Source organism: Astatotilapia calliptera, chromosome 3, assembly GCF_900246225.1.
Source record: "Astatotilapia calliptera chromosome 3, fAstCal1.2, whole genome shotgun sequence".
Classification (NCBI taxonomy): domain Eukaryota; kingdom Metazoa; phylum Chordata; class Actinopteri; order Cichliformes; family Cichlidae; genus Astatotilapia; species Astatotilapia calliptera.
In genome coordinates this window covers 25,247,647-25,265,128 of record NC_039304.1, presented here as the reverse complement: position 1 = coordinate 25,265,128, position 17,482 = coordinate 25,247,647, and the positions used below count along the sequence as shown (strand labels likewise).

The following is a 17,482-nucleotide window of genomic DNA, read 5'->3' as shown; positions in this document are numbered from 1 at the left end:
ATATGTGAATATATCCAAGGGTTAAAAACAACCATAAATATTGGTTTATGTGCAGCATTTTAAGCACACACACAAAAAAGACTATTTTACTCAGAACTATTCATTGATTACTCTAAAATGAATGTGCATAGTTCTTAGTCCTTTGACTTAAACTGATACCTTCTAACACAAAGGTACTCCATTAAAATTTAAAGATCAAACAAAGATCCAAAATGTCATGAAGTTATACATTCATTATAATTCAATGCAATGCATTTTGAAGAGGCCTAACAGTCGGATCAGTGTCTGTATGCAGTCAACAACTGGAAGTTGAAGTACTAAAGTACAATTCAACAGTATTATATTTTATTATTATAAAATATTAATAAAATGTTCTTTTACTCATTACAAGTAAAATAAGGTTTGATTTTTGTAATTATTTTTTTCCTGATTTACTTCTTTGGACTTTCTCCGTTTTCATCCGCACTCTGAATAAATAATTTGATTGACAGATCAATGCGGGATGAGTTATTGGTCAGTGCTAAAAAGACAAAAAACAAATGCATCAATTGAAATAACCATAAATAAAAGAAAAGTTGTGCAAAGTGAAATAGAAAGGTCCATTAAAATCTAATCATAGGTCCGGGTACAGATCTGGATGCTGGTTCACCTGCTGTTGCCCTGCAATCTACATGGATCACAATATTGGACCACCTACCCCCACAGCAGCTGCTCGGCCAAATAAAACCATGCCATGAAGCTCCCAGCACAGAGTTTGAGTGCAGATGTTAATGCCAGAGGATGTTAAGGAACCACTTCTAAGAGGCAGAAAATTTGACTTGTTGCAACGGTACCACGCTCTCGGGAACGACTCATTCTCTCACATAAGTCTGTGAAGGCTAGGTGCTTGATTTCATACAGCTATGGCAAGGGGACTGAAAATACCCGAATTCAAATATTAACAGGTGTAGACCAACACTTATGTCTATGTATTACTTGTGATCGTTGGATCGTCGAACACCCTTTTGGACTCTTATAGCTGACCCAGGTTTTTAAGGTTCCCCAACACTATTTGTGGAGTGTCTTGTGGTGACTGTTGTTGAATTTAATTGAAAAAGATTTAACTGAAACACTTGAGAGATGAGATGACGAGAGATGAGAGTTTCCATTAAACCACTTCCATTGGAGTGGATGTGACCACTTGAAAAAAGGTATTTTATTATTAACTAAAAATGGAGAGTGGCCTTCAGGTCTGAGATGTTTAAGTTCATATGGTTTTAAAAACGTGGTGTACGTGCCAGTGACAGAAGTTACTTTAAGGGGATTCAGAGAAGTATTAAAGACCCTACTGTGGTTTTTGCCCTTCTTCATGACATAACACATGTTTAGATAAGATGATACTCCACCCCGCCTTAAATTAAAGATAATAAATCTAGGCTAACAGGCAAAGCAAAACCATGTGAACATCACATGTGACAAATAAAAAGTTCCTGTAACCATAAGAACAATTGTTTCCACCCTCAAAATAAAGTTCGTTATAAAGACAAACTGTTCCTGTCAAATGAGAGACACCAACTAACCTTTGACCCGTGCGGCTATACTTAGCACGCCCAACACCGCGGCTCCTTCGATTCACACGCAGATAGGAGCCGCCGCTATCGCACAAGGGGGGGGAGAGGGGGGGTCAATCGGGATCAGCTCAGCACTGGCAGACAATACGAGTCAGCAGCGAAGGTTAACAACTTTCCACCCGGTGGCTGGAATCCTGGCGTGTTTGCATTAGATACTGAAATATAATGAGTGTGACACAAGCAGAGGCATTGTGTGCGTTATCTGTAGTGTAATATTTTGTCTAGTAATCAGCGAGTATTACAGCACTTATTGTTGACGTGACTGGCCAACTCTGACTGATGTTTGTGTTCTTTAGACTGCTATTTTTAATTATTTCATTTGAAGCTTGTGTGCTGCAAGAACAGAGCACCGCGAATCCTCTCGGGCACTGAAAATAAACCTTTCCAAATAAATATTTAAAAGCAACAAATATGTTCGGACTGGTTTTAGTGAGATTTCTGCAGATAAAACAAACAGAGTGTTTGAATTTGTAGTTTTTGCATTTTCCTTCGACTTTGAGCCACTTTTGCCAGTTTGCCTGTTTGAGTTTCCTCCACACTGGTGTCCATTTATCATACAATGAAGCACATGAGAAGCGTTATAAAACAGGCCAGTGCATTATCTGACAGTAATGAATGTGTGTATTCATGGGGTTTTGTCTACAGCGGAGCAGAAGGAGTAAGACGCACTCACACAAACGGGCACAAAGGTAGTTTTTGTTCCCCGTGTCACTGGAACTGGAACAGCTCTGCTTGGTCATCGTGGATAAATGCCCCTCTTATCGCACACAGAGTGAGCTTCAAACACACACACATATGCATTCACATACATACATGCATACACACATATATGTGAAGTTTAGCAGAGGTTGCAGTTTACCTTGAAAATAAGTTGCTTCATAAATCAGAAAAAACCAAGACATAAACACAATAAAATTTTAACTGTTTCAGGTGGAAAACCGTGTGTGTGTGTGTGTGTGTGTGTGTGTGTGTGTCACCTCATCTTTATCAACTGTGGCAGCTGGCCGCACTGATAGTTGCTTTGTTTTCAGTGAGTGCTCCTTAATGAGGTCAAAGGCCATTTGGGGCCATTGGACGCCCGACGAGGAGAAACAAGAGGTACCTTCTTCTCGACCAGGACGCACACACGCGTGCACACGCACGCACGCACACACTGAGGCGCTCACAGCTATTCATTACATCTGACCAAGACAAGGTCCAAAAAATCAGCTGCTGGAGAAAGAGGCTCTTTGTGCGTGTGAGAGCATAGGAGCGGGACAGACAGATGGGCGCGCCGATTTCTATTTGGAGAGAGGATGGCTCTGTTTGATTTACCGAAAAGCAACTGGTCACATGTCCCGTGTTTCACAAACAAGTCAACAAATAAAATACACAGTTCCTTCCTCGCTAAATTAAATCAACAGCATATGTGTTCTCGCTATTTTAAGAATCCTCGCTGACGTCCACCCTTTTGAACTAACTGGACAGGTAAAGCTGCGGTTTAAGTCCTTCCAGTCCGACTTCTATAACTCCTCTAATAACGTTCACCCAGACGACGCATAAAAGATGAGAGTGAGAGGAGTCTGTGTTCATCGCAGCAGACAGAGAGGAATTGTCAGCACTGCTACCTGTCCCGCTCACCTGTACACAAACCCCTTTATTGAGATCGGGCAGCCATCTTTGATTAGATGGAGTGACTCAGCAGACAGAGGACACAAGAGGGTGTGTTTGCGTTTCCATGCATGTGTGTGCGTGTGATGGTACAATGAAGGGGCACATTTGTCCTCATGTGGGAATATGTAAATGTGTGGCTGTAACAGGCAGGGAAAGGGAGGATGTGTGTGAGTGTGTGTGTCCGTGTACCTCATGGTCAGGTATTTCAGAGGAGAGAGTCTTTCCCAGCACTTCTGCTGTCAGGTAGGTCCAACACCGAGCTGTGTTAGCCAGGTTATAACCTCCTGAGTAGAGAGAAGGAACGCAGACACATATGAGAAGAAACACAAATGATATCATCTTTATGGAGTACCTGGAACCCACATGAAGGCACGTTTGGAGCCCTGAAGACTATTAAATATGAATTTGAAACTTTTAAACATTTACAGCTGCTCAAACCTTGCGTTTTTGATGAGTAGCCAATCAGAGTAAAGTTGGTTTACAGTTAGAGGAGCAAAAATTGCTCCTTTTACAAAGACAAAGTAGTCAGGAGGTACATCAAGGCATCAACTGAACAACATCACTTAAGTTTCACGGCACGTGTGGCTGAATAGAAATAACACAAATCCTGTATTGGCTATATCTTTAGATGCACAGAAAACTTTTGATAGGGTGGAGTGGAACTTTCTGTTCACAGCCCTGGAAAAGTTTGGAATAGGTGACAACTTTTGCAGATGGATTAGAACCATGTACTCTGGTCCAGAAGCAGCTGTATTTACAAATGGGGTACTTTCTCCTTTTTTTTAGTATTTCCAGATCAACACGTCAAGGATGCAATTTAAGCCCATTGCTATTTATAATATTTTTAGAGCCATTAGCTATTCAAATCAGAGAAAATGCAGAGATTAAAGGTGTATTTGGGGGAGGCAGAGAACACAAATTATTCCTGTATGCAGATGATGTGCTGAAATTAAACCAAGACCCAACTAATTCTATCACAAAACTATTAGAGGTGATTAATACATACTCAATGTTTTCAGGGTACAAAATTAACTGGCATAAATCAGAGGCGATGCCAGTTTCCCAGGCTTGCAGTCATAACTTAATATCGGGCTTTAACTTTAAGTGGGTGGACAAGGGAATGAAATATCTTGGAATTGAATTGAACCCCAATATTGAGGATATTATGGCTAACAGTATGGGAAAATTATTAAACAAGATCAATAAAAACTTGGGTAAATGGAGTAAACTAAATTTGACATTGTGGGGAAAAGAGAACACAGTTAAAATGGTTGTGGCACCGCTCATCAACTATTATACAGGAATGCTGCCTATGTGTATCCCGCGACGGATGTTGCAAAGCTACAATAATACGATAAAAGATTTTCTTTGGAAGGGTGGTAAATATAGAGTATTATAGTATCTCTTTTGAAATGGCTAGATTAGGCAAACATTGGGCAGGGAAAAACAATATAGACTGGATGTTAATAGAACAAGAGCTTGCATCTCCATTCACACCAAATGATATTTTATCACAAAAAGTGAATAATCACGGTAAGACGCAAAGCCCTATTTTGAAATTTTTGAAAATGGTATGGTTGGAGGTGCATAAGAAATATAAACTTGTGCCATATGTACAGAAGTATGCCCCCTTGTGGTATAATCCTAAAATTAAAATTGGTAAGCAGACTGTTTACTGGACACAATAGCTGAGAAGAGGTATCAGAACTGTTAGTGACCTATTTGAAGGGGGTGTTTTCATGTCGTATGAGGATATTAAAAATAAGTTTTGTTTAGAGGGTAACAGTCATTTCTGGAAGTATTTGCAAATAAGAAACTGTTTAAAAGGAGGAGTTACAATAACATGTGAAAGTAACCCGATAGAGAATTTTATGCTACTACCCCCATCTCTGTGCACAGCTGCGAAATGGTATAATATTTGCCCATGGATTAAAAACAATATAAATAAGAGCCTGAAAAAAGCATGGGAAAGGGATCTAGGGGGTACAATGGATGAAGGTACATGGGATTCTATATTGTCGAACAATGGATTATACATTAGGGAAGCCAGGGGGAAATTTATTCAATACAAAATTCTTAACAGATACTATTATACTCCTTCAAGGCTGTATAGAATGGGGATTGGTAGAGATGACTTGTGTTGGAAATGCCAAAAAGCCAAAGGTACTCTGATACATGCCCTCTGGGAATGCCTGCTGGTTTTTCCAGTTTGGAACACTGTACTGAATTATTTGCAGGGGTGGACACTTTGTAACCTACCCAGATCACCTAAATTATGTTTACTAGGAGACAAAGGAGAGGTGCTGCAATTAAGTAAACACCAGTTTAGAGTGTTAAGTACTGCCTTGGTAACATGTGCCCGTGTCATTTTGGAACACTGGAAGGACTCTCATATTCCAACGCTTAAAATGCAGAAAGACAGAATGATTGGGAATGTTGTATACGAAAAGATGCTGGGAAAAATACATCATGTGACGGAAGCTGCGCTGGAACAGTGGGACAATTTTTGCACCTACATGTCTACCTGACTTGGACATTTGAGCTTAATACAACATATGTTAAAACCTCACTTGTTTTGTTTCGTTGTGGTTTTTTATTTATTTATTTTTTATTTATTTATTTATTTATTTTGTTTGTTTGTTTTTGTTTGTTTGCTTCTTGCTTTTGGTTGTTGCATCTCTGTATTTGCTGCTATAAAATGCGAAATCTAATAAATACTTGAATTATAAAAAAAAAAAAAAAGTTTCACGGCACGTGTGACAGACACCTGTAACACAGATGTGTCCGGGCATGCCCAATTCATGCCCGGACACATCTGCATGCTTTGAAGCTGATGTACGTGTGTATGCATGGCTACACTGCTCCATCTTTGTCTTTTAAATGAGAGAAAACAGGAGCAGGACGATATTCCTGACAGCTGGACTGATCCTTAAATCGTAGCATGATATAACTGCATCTGCAGGAATGCTAGTTTATCTTGCACCCCTACTGTTTTTCCACATTTGTTTTTGTCAGTGAAAAACTGGTGAAGACTGCATAGACAGGTGAAAAATCGTAAACAGAAAGAGAAGGCCTAACATCACATCTGGCCAGGCTGACTGTCACACTGGAGCTCCCCAGGGTTCATTATAGGGTCATTTGCTCTTTTTCTTCTGTGTTTTGCACATATCTAAAATATGCTTGTATTGTGCGCTTTTTTACATTTTTATCTGCTAATATGGAGCTCTGCAACACAAGGTTTTTCACCCTACTCTTTGTAAATTTGTGATGTGACAATGAAGCTGAATCTGAAGTTAAAATAAAGCAGAGCCAGCAAGTGTTTGACTTGATACAACTTTACCTGTTTAGCAGGAATCTACAACTTATTGCTCATTAATTAAATCTAAACCAATCAGTTTTGTCAGAAATAAAACTTCCAGTCTACACATTTCTCTTCCATCAAACTGAATTTTATGTTTTTCTTGCTTAATCAAGGATCATCTTGTCATGTTTCAGTGTGTAGAGCAATCCAGAAGCTTCCCCTCCAAACTGAATGCACCAGCTTTAAACTACTGCCCGTCACATTTGTGACAACACAGTTTGCCCAGGGAAATGATGGTTGTGCCTCAGCATGTGTGTGCTGCTAAACTGTTGTTTAATCCTCCACTTAAACCTTCAAACACTTTCTTAAAGCAGTTTGAATCTCAAACTACAGGGCGGGCCTGACTGGTGGGAAAGAGACCCACACTGCAGGATGGGATGACAAGAGGAAAAAAACATATGGGGTCAAACGAAGTTGAAGAACATGATTCCTGTAGAGAAAATATACAAAGACTTTACTGACCCTACTGTGTTGGCTGTTCTTTCACTGGAATAAAACTTAAATCCTTTGTATTGTTAATAATTTGTCTGTCCAGACTGGACATTTTCCATATAAAATAAAATCACTTCATTACTTTACACAGGATACAGCACAACATCTGTTTATCTGTAAAAAAATAAATAAAATAATATAAAATATATATACTCTATTAAGTTAAACGAGTGGGGAAATCCATTTTGAGCAACTGTTAGTTTCCTTTGCTATATTGATGTTTGGGGGCTGTATGTAGATATCACAAGAGTTATTGTTTTTTGAGTGATGTATCATGTAAAGTCGCTGTGAGCTTTACCATTTAGCATCCGAAATCTAATCAGTTCATCCCCAAACTTATTTGTATTTGTGAACGAGTTTGGTTGTGGCCAAAAATGTGTTTTTTCCTGAGGCCACAGTAAGCTTTTAAAAGAAAAAAGAAAAATAAGTTTGCATGCTGCAGAACTCCAATTTCATGACATATGACATTTTGAGCACACCTGCTCCTCGTCACACAACGAAACACAGGGCGACACCATCTTAAATCACCTGTGATAGATCACATGACTACGACCAATGACAATGATATCCAAACAGAACCATGTCTTACATAATTCAAAACATAAATCATCTGTGAAGCAACATGTTTCCTTGGCAGGAGTCAGAAAAGATCTCCACTAACCCAGCAACAAACAGACGGGAAAATATAACATGGTGTCTCAGGCATTACCTAACAGTAAAATATTTGACACAATTAAGAACAGCTATTAAACCTACTGATTCAATTAACCACAATGTGTCACATACAGTACCTACTATATTAAAAGTACCGGCGTCCATCAGTGTTACAGCTCAGCCTCCTAGTAGATGTACCTGTGGTTATAATTTGAAAATCCTAGCTGATTTCCCTCTTGAGTTATCACGAGATATTCACAAGATTTTCAGAAAACCTAACCTCTGACCTCGACCTTGAAGCAAAGGTAATTGGGATTCTAACTTATCTGAGATTTTTAGTGGTTCCACGTATGGGATGAATTTGAAAATCATGCGTTGCTTTGTTCTCAGCCACCTATCTAGTTATTTTAATCACAAACTTGGGTGTCTACGCTGAAGATACCCGATCAGCATTTAACGGCTAAGGGGTAAAAACTGAATATAGAATGTGAAAATGCCCCCAATAAGAGGTCGTACACTGTCATCAGGTTACTAAGCAGGGGCACATCTAGAGGGGTGGCATGTGCCACCCTAAAATGATCTCTTGCCACCAGCTTGTGTTGAAAGTTTGGACTTCAAAGTATATACCAGCTTTTAAATTTTAATGACAGGCCACTAAATGCTTTTATATGTATTTATTTATTATACAGGCTATACAGTACATAAAAAAATCACATGTATTATGTAACTGAAAAGGTTCATTATGTGGGCTACAGAAATTAATTAAGCTGCAGACTATTTTTATATGAAATGCATGTATACTTGCATTTGAATCATTTTTACCATACGTAACACATGCACATGTGTTTAAAAAAAGGCTTTGATTTTGTCCTGCCATTTGATTTCCATGCCAGCCTAAGAAAATTTCTCTACATCTGCCCCTGTTACCAAGTCATGAAGTGTGAGAAAATGCCAGTAACCTTCAACTTCAAAGCAGTGAAAAATTAAGCCAACTCTCACAAGTGCCAAAAAGTGCAGTTCCTCCCATGGCCACTTGAGGTGTAAATAACCATAGATTCCCATGTCAAATCACAGAGGATAAAAAAACATGTCTGGGAGAAAATTTTAGATTAAAAAACTAAACTAAACTAACCTATCAAATACCCTGTTTCTAATTATGTGTCCAAACTGCAGTTTCTCTAATGGCCACTTGAGGCCGACTAACCATCTCTGAAGACGCCTATGTTAACTACCGGTATACATATAAAACTATAATACTACTAATATTATACTATATGTTAACTTTACATATAAAAGCTGACATAAACATGTTTACAGTGTGCCACAGAACAAATGTATGGAGGGTGTTTTTTTTCTTGTTAAAGTTGCACTGTTTGTGCTGCTGTTTTGAAGTATTTCAATTTCTAATTTTTTTATCTGTCAAAGTGCATGAAATCTGAGTACTTATTTATTCTTTTATTTAGCATTGATTAGCAGTTATGTTTGTCCATGTGGGTATGAGCAGCTTTTGTACACAGTCTATTCTTTTGTTGACCTGAACCAGCTCATTCTTGTGGTCAGTTGAATGTGTGTGCAATAAGAGCTCATTTGTACTTTCACATTTATACAGCTTTGTGTGGCTCTTCAGACCAAAAAAAGGAAGCTAACATGACAAAATCCTCTGGAAGAAAAACTATAAAGCCTCCCACATACAGAAGACACAGAGAAAGTTTAAAGATGGAGGGAATGGACTGAGGAGAAAGTATGTAGGGCAGAGCGGGAGGGGAGAGAAAGGAAGAGAGGTGGGATTGTAGTTGAGTAAAATGGATTCATTGTGTTGTATAATTAGTAGCTATCATCTGGCCAAGGGCTGAGGAGTCTGGGACAGGGCAGTGTGTGTAAATGTGCTTAAGTAACGGACTCAGAAATTCAACGCAAACACGCACAAACAGAAGGCGCACTACACCGTTACATCTGGACTACCTCAGCACTCCGAGAAACATGCGCATACAGCCATACGTGGAGATATACCAACACACACACATCAACATCAGTCAGAATAATAAACACATACGTGAAGCGTACCTCCGCCCAGCAGGAGTGTAGGTAGCTGCCACTGCAGGACATACTGCAGACACTTGCCCACCCCAACAGGGGTCATGTTGAAGGAGCACATAGGGTCACCCGCCATTGTGTCGGCACCCAGCTGCATCACTATCGCCTCCGGGTTGAACTGTGCCCGCACCTCCTGCAGGACGCTGTAAAAAGAAGAAAGAATTCTGTTACTCGCAGAGGATGCATATCATTTGGTTATCAAGCATCCAAAAAAGAAAACAATTCAGGAAAATGTATAGACTTCTGTGACTAATTGAGCTTATGTGCATAGTCACTACCATAGGGGCCTTTTGAGCCAACAAAAACCTTCCTGGCACTCAAGCAGTGATGGCTAACGTGACTTACCTGTACATTCCGTTCTGAACAATAATAACTTTATAGTAAGTGTAGAACACTAAAACAAAACACTTACACCCAATTTGTTCAGTTGCTTCCACCAATTAGAGGTGCTAAAGCAGTAGCCTGTGATTATACCAATAAAAGTAATGAAGTATTAGTCTACATGCAGCTTACTCATTATTTCACAGAGCTGGAGCACTACGCTGTCTTTTTTGTGGAGTTTGCACAGTCTCCCCAGCTCTCTCTGGGTACTCCAGCTTTCTTTCACAGTCTAAACCCATGCATTTGTTAGGTTAGGTATCAAGTGTTTGTCTCCCTGTGTTAAACCTATGAAAGACCAGCAACCTGTCCAGGATGTACACCACCTTTTGCCCTATGACCCCTGCACCCACACATGACCTTGAACTTGAGAAGTGGAAGTGGATGGATGGGATAAGTTTTCAGTCACTTGCATTAGTTACTTTACAAGAAAAGACTTTAGTTTCACCCATTAGAAGTCGACGCTGTGTAATAGAGCAATTTTAATTTCCATCACCATCAGCTCACAGATGCCGGCTGATCCGCAACCATGAAATTACAACAAGGATAAAAAGCAGTTTTCAGGAACAGTTCTCCAGGTTTTGTCAGGTCTTGTTTTGTTAAGGACATGACTTGCACTGTTACTGTTCATCTATTGTATGTACTACATGCTTTTTTAGGTTTCCTCAGTTTGTTTTTGAGGAAACTGCACACAATGCACAAATATGGTAAGATTCTTTAATCTAATAGCTCTCTGGGAATCACTTTGTTATATTTGACATTTTTCATAGGCGAAGGAACAAATGATGTGCTTTATCGTGGCTCAAGAGTTGTTAGTTCGTCCTGTAATCGGAAGGTTGCCGGTTTGAGCCCCGGCTCGCACAGTCTTGGTCGTTGTGTCCTTGGGCAAGACACTTCACCCGTTGCCTACTGGTGGTGGTCAGAGGGCCCGGTGGCGGCAGTGTCCGGCAGCCTCGCCTCTTTCAGTGCGCCCCAGGGTGGCTGTGGGACTAAGGGACTAAGTAAAGCGCTATACAAATACAGGCCATTTACCATTTTTTATGCCTGAATGATGCGTAGTACAGTGTTAAACTGACTTAACCAACAAAAAACAATCTTCTGAAAATGGACTAGACTGAAAATAACTGAAAAAGCAGCCGATAAAAGAAAAACATTGAAAGACTTTCAGAAAGCCTGACAAGAAATGCTCCTTAGAAGTAAACTATGAAGAAATGAGGGGTGACTCAAGACTTTTGCACAATAACAGTGATGCTGCATTACTAAAGCTAACCCAACAAAGCAGCACATAGTCAAATAAAATGATCTCTCACCATTAAACTGACATAAACATTATAGAATGAATAATTATAACCCAATAACCTTGTGTATTCAATTGTTTATAATGACTATTTGTAAGTTTATTTTGATGCTGTAACTTTAGTGTTATTAGACTAATTAAGTGTTTTTATGAGTTGTACTAAAGAAAGCCTAAATTCCTGTTTCGTAACTGTAGCATTACGTGTGTGAGGGCACATGGGCCTGAAAATCACATCCAGTGTTTTCTATGCTAATTTTCTACACTCTGTTTATGTCTGATTTCCACTGAGACCCCTCTGTCTTACTCTTGTGCCACTCCATTAAAAAAACAAAACAAAAAAACTCTCCTGGAATGATCCCAGCAGTCACACACAGAGCTGAGATGATTGCTGCTTGGTGCTTGCCAAAAAAACCCAGAAAAAAAACACCGCCTACACTTTTTTTGCTCTTTTGCTCAAATACAGATTTTAAGGATTTATAAGCAGCTGAGAGGAAACAAACTCAGCTCCTCCTGTTCAAGATCACAGAATCTGCGATATACAGATGCTGAGATAGAGAGAACAAACAAGGGGTTTTAGCCCTTTATTTCCTTTTAGAGGCGACACATTTGCATTGAGTGCTCAGCACAGAGAAACTCCTTCAACTAGAAAATCCCCAGTTTAAGCCTCACAATGGAAGGATTTCCCTGCTAAAGTGTCCCTGATAAAATGCTGAACTTGCACATGCTCCATAGCACTCATCAATGGATGACACTGACCTCTGATCTGTTGGAGTTATATAGGAGGACAGCGCTACAGTTTCTCTGTGTGTGTACCTGGTAAAAACCTGGTAGTATCTGTCGTCCTTGATGCCGTCCTCCAGCGGGACGTTCACAGCGTACCAGCGGCCTTTACCCAGCCCGGTGTCACACAGGTCACCCGTACCTAAGCAAGCACAAACTTATCCAACACGGTCTCATGATTCAAATAGGCATATTAAAGCATGCCGTGGTTAAGCTCATTGTATTGCCTGACCTGGGAAGAACCCGGGCGAGAACTTGTGCAGTGAAACGGTCATAACTTTGGATGTGAAGCTGAAGGCATCTTCAACACCTGCAGAGACCAAAGGGGAGGAAAGAGCTTTTAAAACCTGGAACCAAAAAAACTGCTGTGAGGATGACAAAATGTAAAAGACGCTTATTTTAAATTGTGCAAAAGTCACGGTTTGGTGTGCACCGTCTCCATGATGCAGGTCAACGTCCACATAAAGGACTCTTTCGTATTTCTCTCTCAGTCTGAGGATTCCCAGCACGGCATCGTTCACGTAACAGAAGCCTGAAGCCTCATCCCTGGACGATAAGAGAGATGAAGATGAAGCGCCACGTTTGAAATGTACTGCTTTGTCAAGAGCACCCTCTTCAGGCTATTTGATGTAACTGATGGAAATTGATGGTTTAACAAATTCTGAGTCTAGCCCTGAAACACCGGATCACAGCTGGATCAGTTAAGCCAGAGTGACTGACATAAGCACAACAACGACTGTTCGGTGACCAGTGTGTAATGTCTCTAAAGGTTTATGCAGATATAGTTTATCTAAACAGTGATTCCTACAGTAGATCTTTGAGTGGAGAGGGGAAACTGGCTGCTTGGGGCTCTATTTATGCTCGCCGTTCTCACCCTCATGAGTGACAAATAATCCAACTGCAAGTCTGCCTTCACGGGCATTTATGTGACTGTCACGGGGGGAGACAACAGTGCGATTACATCACATCGGCACACATTAATGGGCTATTACTGTCTACAGATACGATTAAAAGGACATAGCCAAAAGATTTTGTTCTGAGTGGATAAAGAAAGTCACATTATCCACCAAACACTGTCTCTGTTCTTAAACTGACAAGTACTGACTGAACAAGTGCTCGTCTAAAGCTGGTTTAGGTGCAGAAGGAGGGCATGGGTCAGGAGGACAGCCTGCTGGGAGACACTATATGCACATGTAATGCAGCACACAGGAAGGTCACAGCACACTAAAGTGTGTTAGCCTACTTCTTGGCGTGGTGCCACCCTCCTGCCCAGTTGATGGCCACGTCACACTTTTGGTCCAACAGAGTCTGAGCTGCCGTCAGCGTAGCACCCCCCACTCCTGCTGCATAGTCAAATATGCCCTCGACCACTGGACAGTCATAGCCTGGAGGGACAAAATACAGCAGGCGAGAGGAAGATGAGGGATTTAAAAAATAAATACTTTTTAAAAAAAAAAAAGGCAAAACCAATTCGCAGTGCGCATGTTAATTTGTCAGGGATCTGACAGCTAGGATAAACTTAAAGCTTTCCTTTTTGATAAAGGTTATAGTTAGAGCTGGATCAGGTGAATCCTCTCTTAGTTACCCTGCAATAGGCCAAGGCTGCTGGGGTATTCCCACAATGCACTGTGTTTCTTCTTTACTCACTATGTGTTTATACACCACTCTGTATTTAATCATTAGTTATTATCTACCAGTGGCTCTCTTCCACAGTGTGTCTTTTTCCCCCCCATCTTCCTCCCCTCACCGTACAGCTGGTTGGGGGAAGTGTCTGCTCCTGTCAAAAGTCACATGCAGATGGTTATCAACTCGATAAGTTAATCGAGGGCTTATCAGTCTCATATGACCAGCTTTTCCAGGAATCGTAACACTATTTTCCAAGGAACTGATTGGTCACTTTGCGGTGTCTTAACTGGATGTGGTTAGGTCTGCAGCACATGTTACCCTAGTGATGCATGCCAGTAAGAGGTGACACTGAAACGCCACTAATAAACACCGAGTTACTTCAACAGGCACCTAATATAATGCTTCGCGGTACATGCATGCATGCAGTGGATTTTACGACGACACACAAAAGCACAAAACTTTGCCTGATATTTGCGCCTTAAACCGCACTGAAGTCTGAAGGGTAACTCAAGTCCTTGAATGAGAACTTTACTGAGTTAAAAAAGAGAGGGTGAGAGAAAGATAAAGGATAAGGGAATGTCATGGAACAAAAACAAGCAGAGTGAACTTGAAGCTTAGTCTAAAGTTAGAAATGTAAACTTCGGAAAAGGATGGACTAACATACAACCCATCCAAGAACAACAAACAACAGTGGGATCCTAGGAGTGGGACAAGATCAACAAACATACCCTTAGATTTTTTTTAAGCACTTGTGTCTCAAACAAAAGAAAAAAAATGTTATTTGAGGAGAACATTTATGATCGCTGTCAGTGTTATTAAGTGCAGTGTTACATCGCCATCTACTGGTGAAATCATTTTAACCCCTTTATTTCCATTTTTGTACTACAGCTGCTTTAATATTGCAGGTAATGATCAATTAACCCCTTCATCACTTTAGTCATACAGGAAAAAGGCAGCTGTGCTTTAAACCAGAAACCCAATGACACCATACTGCACTGAAAGTGTGTGCGTTTAACACATTAAAGATTAAATAATAAAAAGGTAGCAATGTGTTTTGCTCACCCAGGCCGTAGTCAGCCGACTGGGGGTCATCGTTGTCTCCGTCCTGGCTGATCTTGTGGAGATGCTCCAGGTAGGAATCAGTGTGGAATTTGGCCATTTCCTCTATAGTGGCCACGTGGGGTTTGACAATGCTGGAGAGAGTAGAGAGAAAGAGTGATTTAACAACAGAGACACTGCAGTGACAAACAGACATAAGAAATTGAGTTAAAAATAACAGTTATCAAGGTAAAAAGAGAAACTTTATATAATTATATTAAATATAAGTGTTTACCTGAAAAAGTGGAATTTAGGGGATTTTTCAGCTTTATTTGATAGACACAGTGGGCAGGAAAGCAGGAGCAGACAGAGAAGGGGTAAAACAGGCAGGGCCACGGGTTGGACTCGAACTCGGACTAGCCACTCTTAGCTGTACGGCATGTGTTCGCCCACTTAATGCACTGAGCTAAACCGGTAACATCATTTGTAAATGACTATAAATGAAAGAACACAAGTTTTATTTGTACTTCACACGTACATTGTTTTTAGGGCTGTCCACCATAGTAGATGTGACACAACCAGTGGTTACTACGGAGGTTGTTGGCTCTCGCTGGGTGAAAGAAGATGCTGCACCAGAAACCTCCTAGTGATTTCTTTTGTTGCTAGCAGACTGTCACTATCTCTGCCACCTACCAGCCGAGCAATAGTAAAACTTTTGTCTCAGGAGGTTTTTGTTATCATCCCTTTCTCACAGTGAGCAAGTCAGGAATTTTGGCATCATTTTGGACAGTGTTCCCAGTTTTGACCAACATCTTAATAATTCCCTGAATCCTGCTTTAGTTATGCTGCAATAGGCCAAGGGTGATTGGGGCTTCTCCTGACAGACTAAATGTTTCTTCTTTACTCACCTGTTTTCACTCTCAGTGTGTTTATACAGCACTCTGCTGCTTTAATCATTAGTTATAAATCGCTGATCCTCTCCCACTACTCCTGTGCAACAATGCAAATGTTTATATAGATCCGATACAAATACTAGCTTTGGTAGCGATACTATTGATATTTGGATTGATCCACCCACCTTCATCTTGCACAGTGTGTCTTTTGTACATCCTCTCCTGCTCACTGACAAAAACAATACCAACTGTGTTCTCTCTCGGTGCAAACACCAGCAGCTCACCTCATGTGTTGAAGCAGTCCATAGGCTTCTATCAGTGAGTGGACCATACTCGCCTGGTAACAGAGGTAAAGACAAGGATATCGTTTTCCAGATTAGGAAAAGGCTGCTACCTAACTAGCTCTGTAACGCCTCTCATTCAGTTCAACTCACCCGGTTTGGCACTTTGGATAAAGTGTCGCAGGTCTGGATGTACTCCGGACCGTAAACATACGCGACTCTTCGTTTACTGAAGCTGTCGTCATCATCGCTGTCACCCCTGAAACTCATTTAGGTTGGCTGAAATCCAAATGTTTAGATGGAGCTGAAATATAAGACAAATTCTGAACACAGAGAGCGGCTTCTACTGCCCGAGTCTGGCGTCACACTGTCAACATTCCGTGTTACCCACCCGGTAAAGCTGGCTTCAACCGTGAGATTAACAGGCATACAGGTTTTGAAAATTATAACTTTGTGTTTTATATTATGTCTTAATGCTATTTTATCTCCATGAAAAAAAGTCAATTCGATAATTCTGTAACGAGAGATAGAAGATTTTAAGAACTCGTCTAAAGTTCCGCACGAGGACACTTTGTCTCCATTTCAGCGGACGCACGTGAGGTGCATTCTGGGATTCCTTGTAGTCTTTTCACGGACTCTTCAACCGCTACATTGATAGCCAACCGATAAACTCGTCGAGACAGACGAGTCTGCTGAATATAATACGTGTTCACCCTAACTTTGTCCTTCCACCAACCCAGACATGTATTTCACAAACAACCTTCAGTAGGAGAGGGGAAAACAGGGCTGTAAACTGAAATAGAACCTGGTTAAACTCCAATAAACGTGTAGTTAACTAAAGGGGGCAGTGTTCTCCATTGTGACATCACCCTAAGATATATGCATTGTTTGTTTTATCATAGCTATAAAAGCCTAACCCCTATCCCCCTTACCCCATAACTACCCATAATTTAAAGTTATTAAGTCAAAATTCCAACTTATAGATGCCTTCTAGCGCTGCTGTTTTCAGATTTTCAGAGTGTTTAACTGGACACATTTTGAAGTTTGGTGAGTCTGTATAATTGTTAAGTTTGAAAAGCAGGGAGTAGCTGAGTAGAAATTCCATGTTGCTGCTTTAGCTCCTTGTCCGTCTTCTTCAGCTCAGAGACCTCCTACTCCAGCTTCTTCTGAAGCATTATAACTCGACACCTTTCATTTTTCTGCTGGGATTTGATTTGCAGAGTTTCTCTTGATCCATTTTGTAGCCTGGGTGTCAATTTTTGTCTGCAAAATGCATGCCAAACATTATCACTGTGAGAGGAGAAGGTGATATGTACTGGGTTACA

General features: G+C 40.5%; 1 protein-coding gene across 1 annotated transcript in view; it reads right to left on the bottom strand.

Moving 5' to 3' along the window:
• hdac8 (histone deacetylase 8) overlaps positions 1 to 16,751 on the bottom strand; it is a 41,131-nt gene extending 24,380 nt beyond the window's left edge. Inside the window, exons 1-10 of the mRNA XM_026162561.1 lie at positions 16,549 to 16,751; positions 16,311 to 16,436; positions 16,161 to 16,213; positions 15,008 to 15,138; positions 13,563 to 13,704; positions 12,753 to 12,865; positions 12,552 to 12,629; positions 12,353 to 12,461; positions 9,835 to 10,007; positions 3,453 to 3,547 (exon numbers count right to left, since the gene is read on the bottom strand). Coding sequence (XP_026018346.1) covers positions 3,453 to 3,547; positions 9,835 to 10,007; positions 12,353 to 12,461; positions 12,552 to 12,629; positions 12,753 to 12,865; positions 13,563 to 13,704; positions 15,008 to 15,138; positions 16,161 to 16,213; positions 16,311 to 16,427 — 1,011 coding nt within the window. The 5' untranslated portion in view covers positions 16,428 to 16,436; positions 16,549 to 16,751. The remainder of the gene's footprint in view (positions 1 to 3,452; positions 3,548 to 9,834; positions 10,008 to 12,352; positions 12,462 to 12,551; positions 12,630 to 12,752; positions 12,866 to 13,562; positions 13,705 to 15,007; positions 15,139 to 16,160; positions 16,214 to 16,310; positions 16,437 to 16,548) is intronic.
• Positions 16,752 to 17,482: the final 731 nt, after the last annotated feature.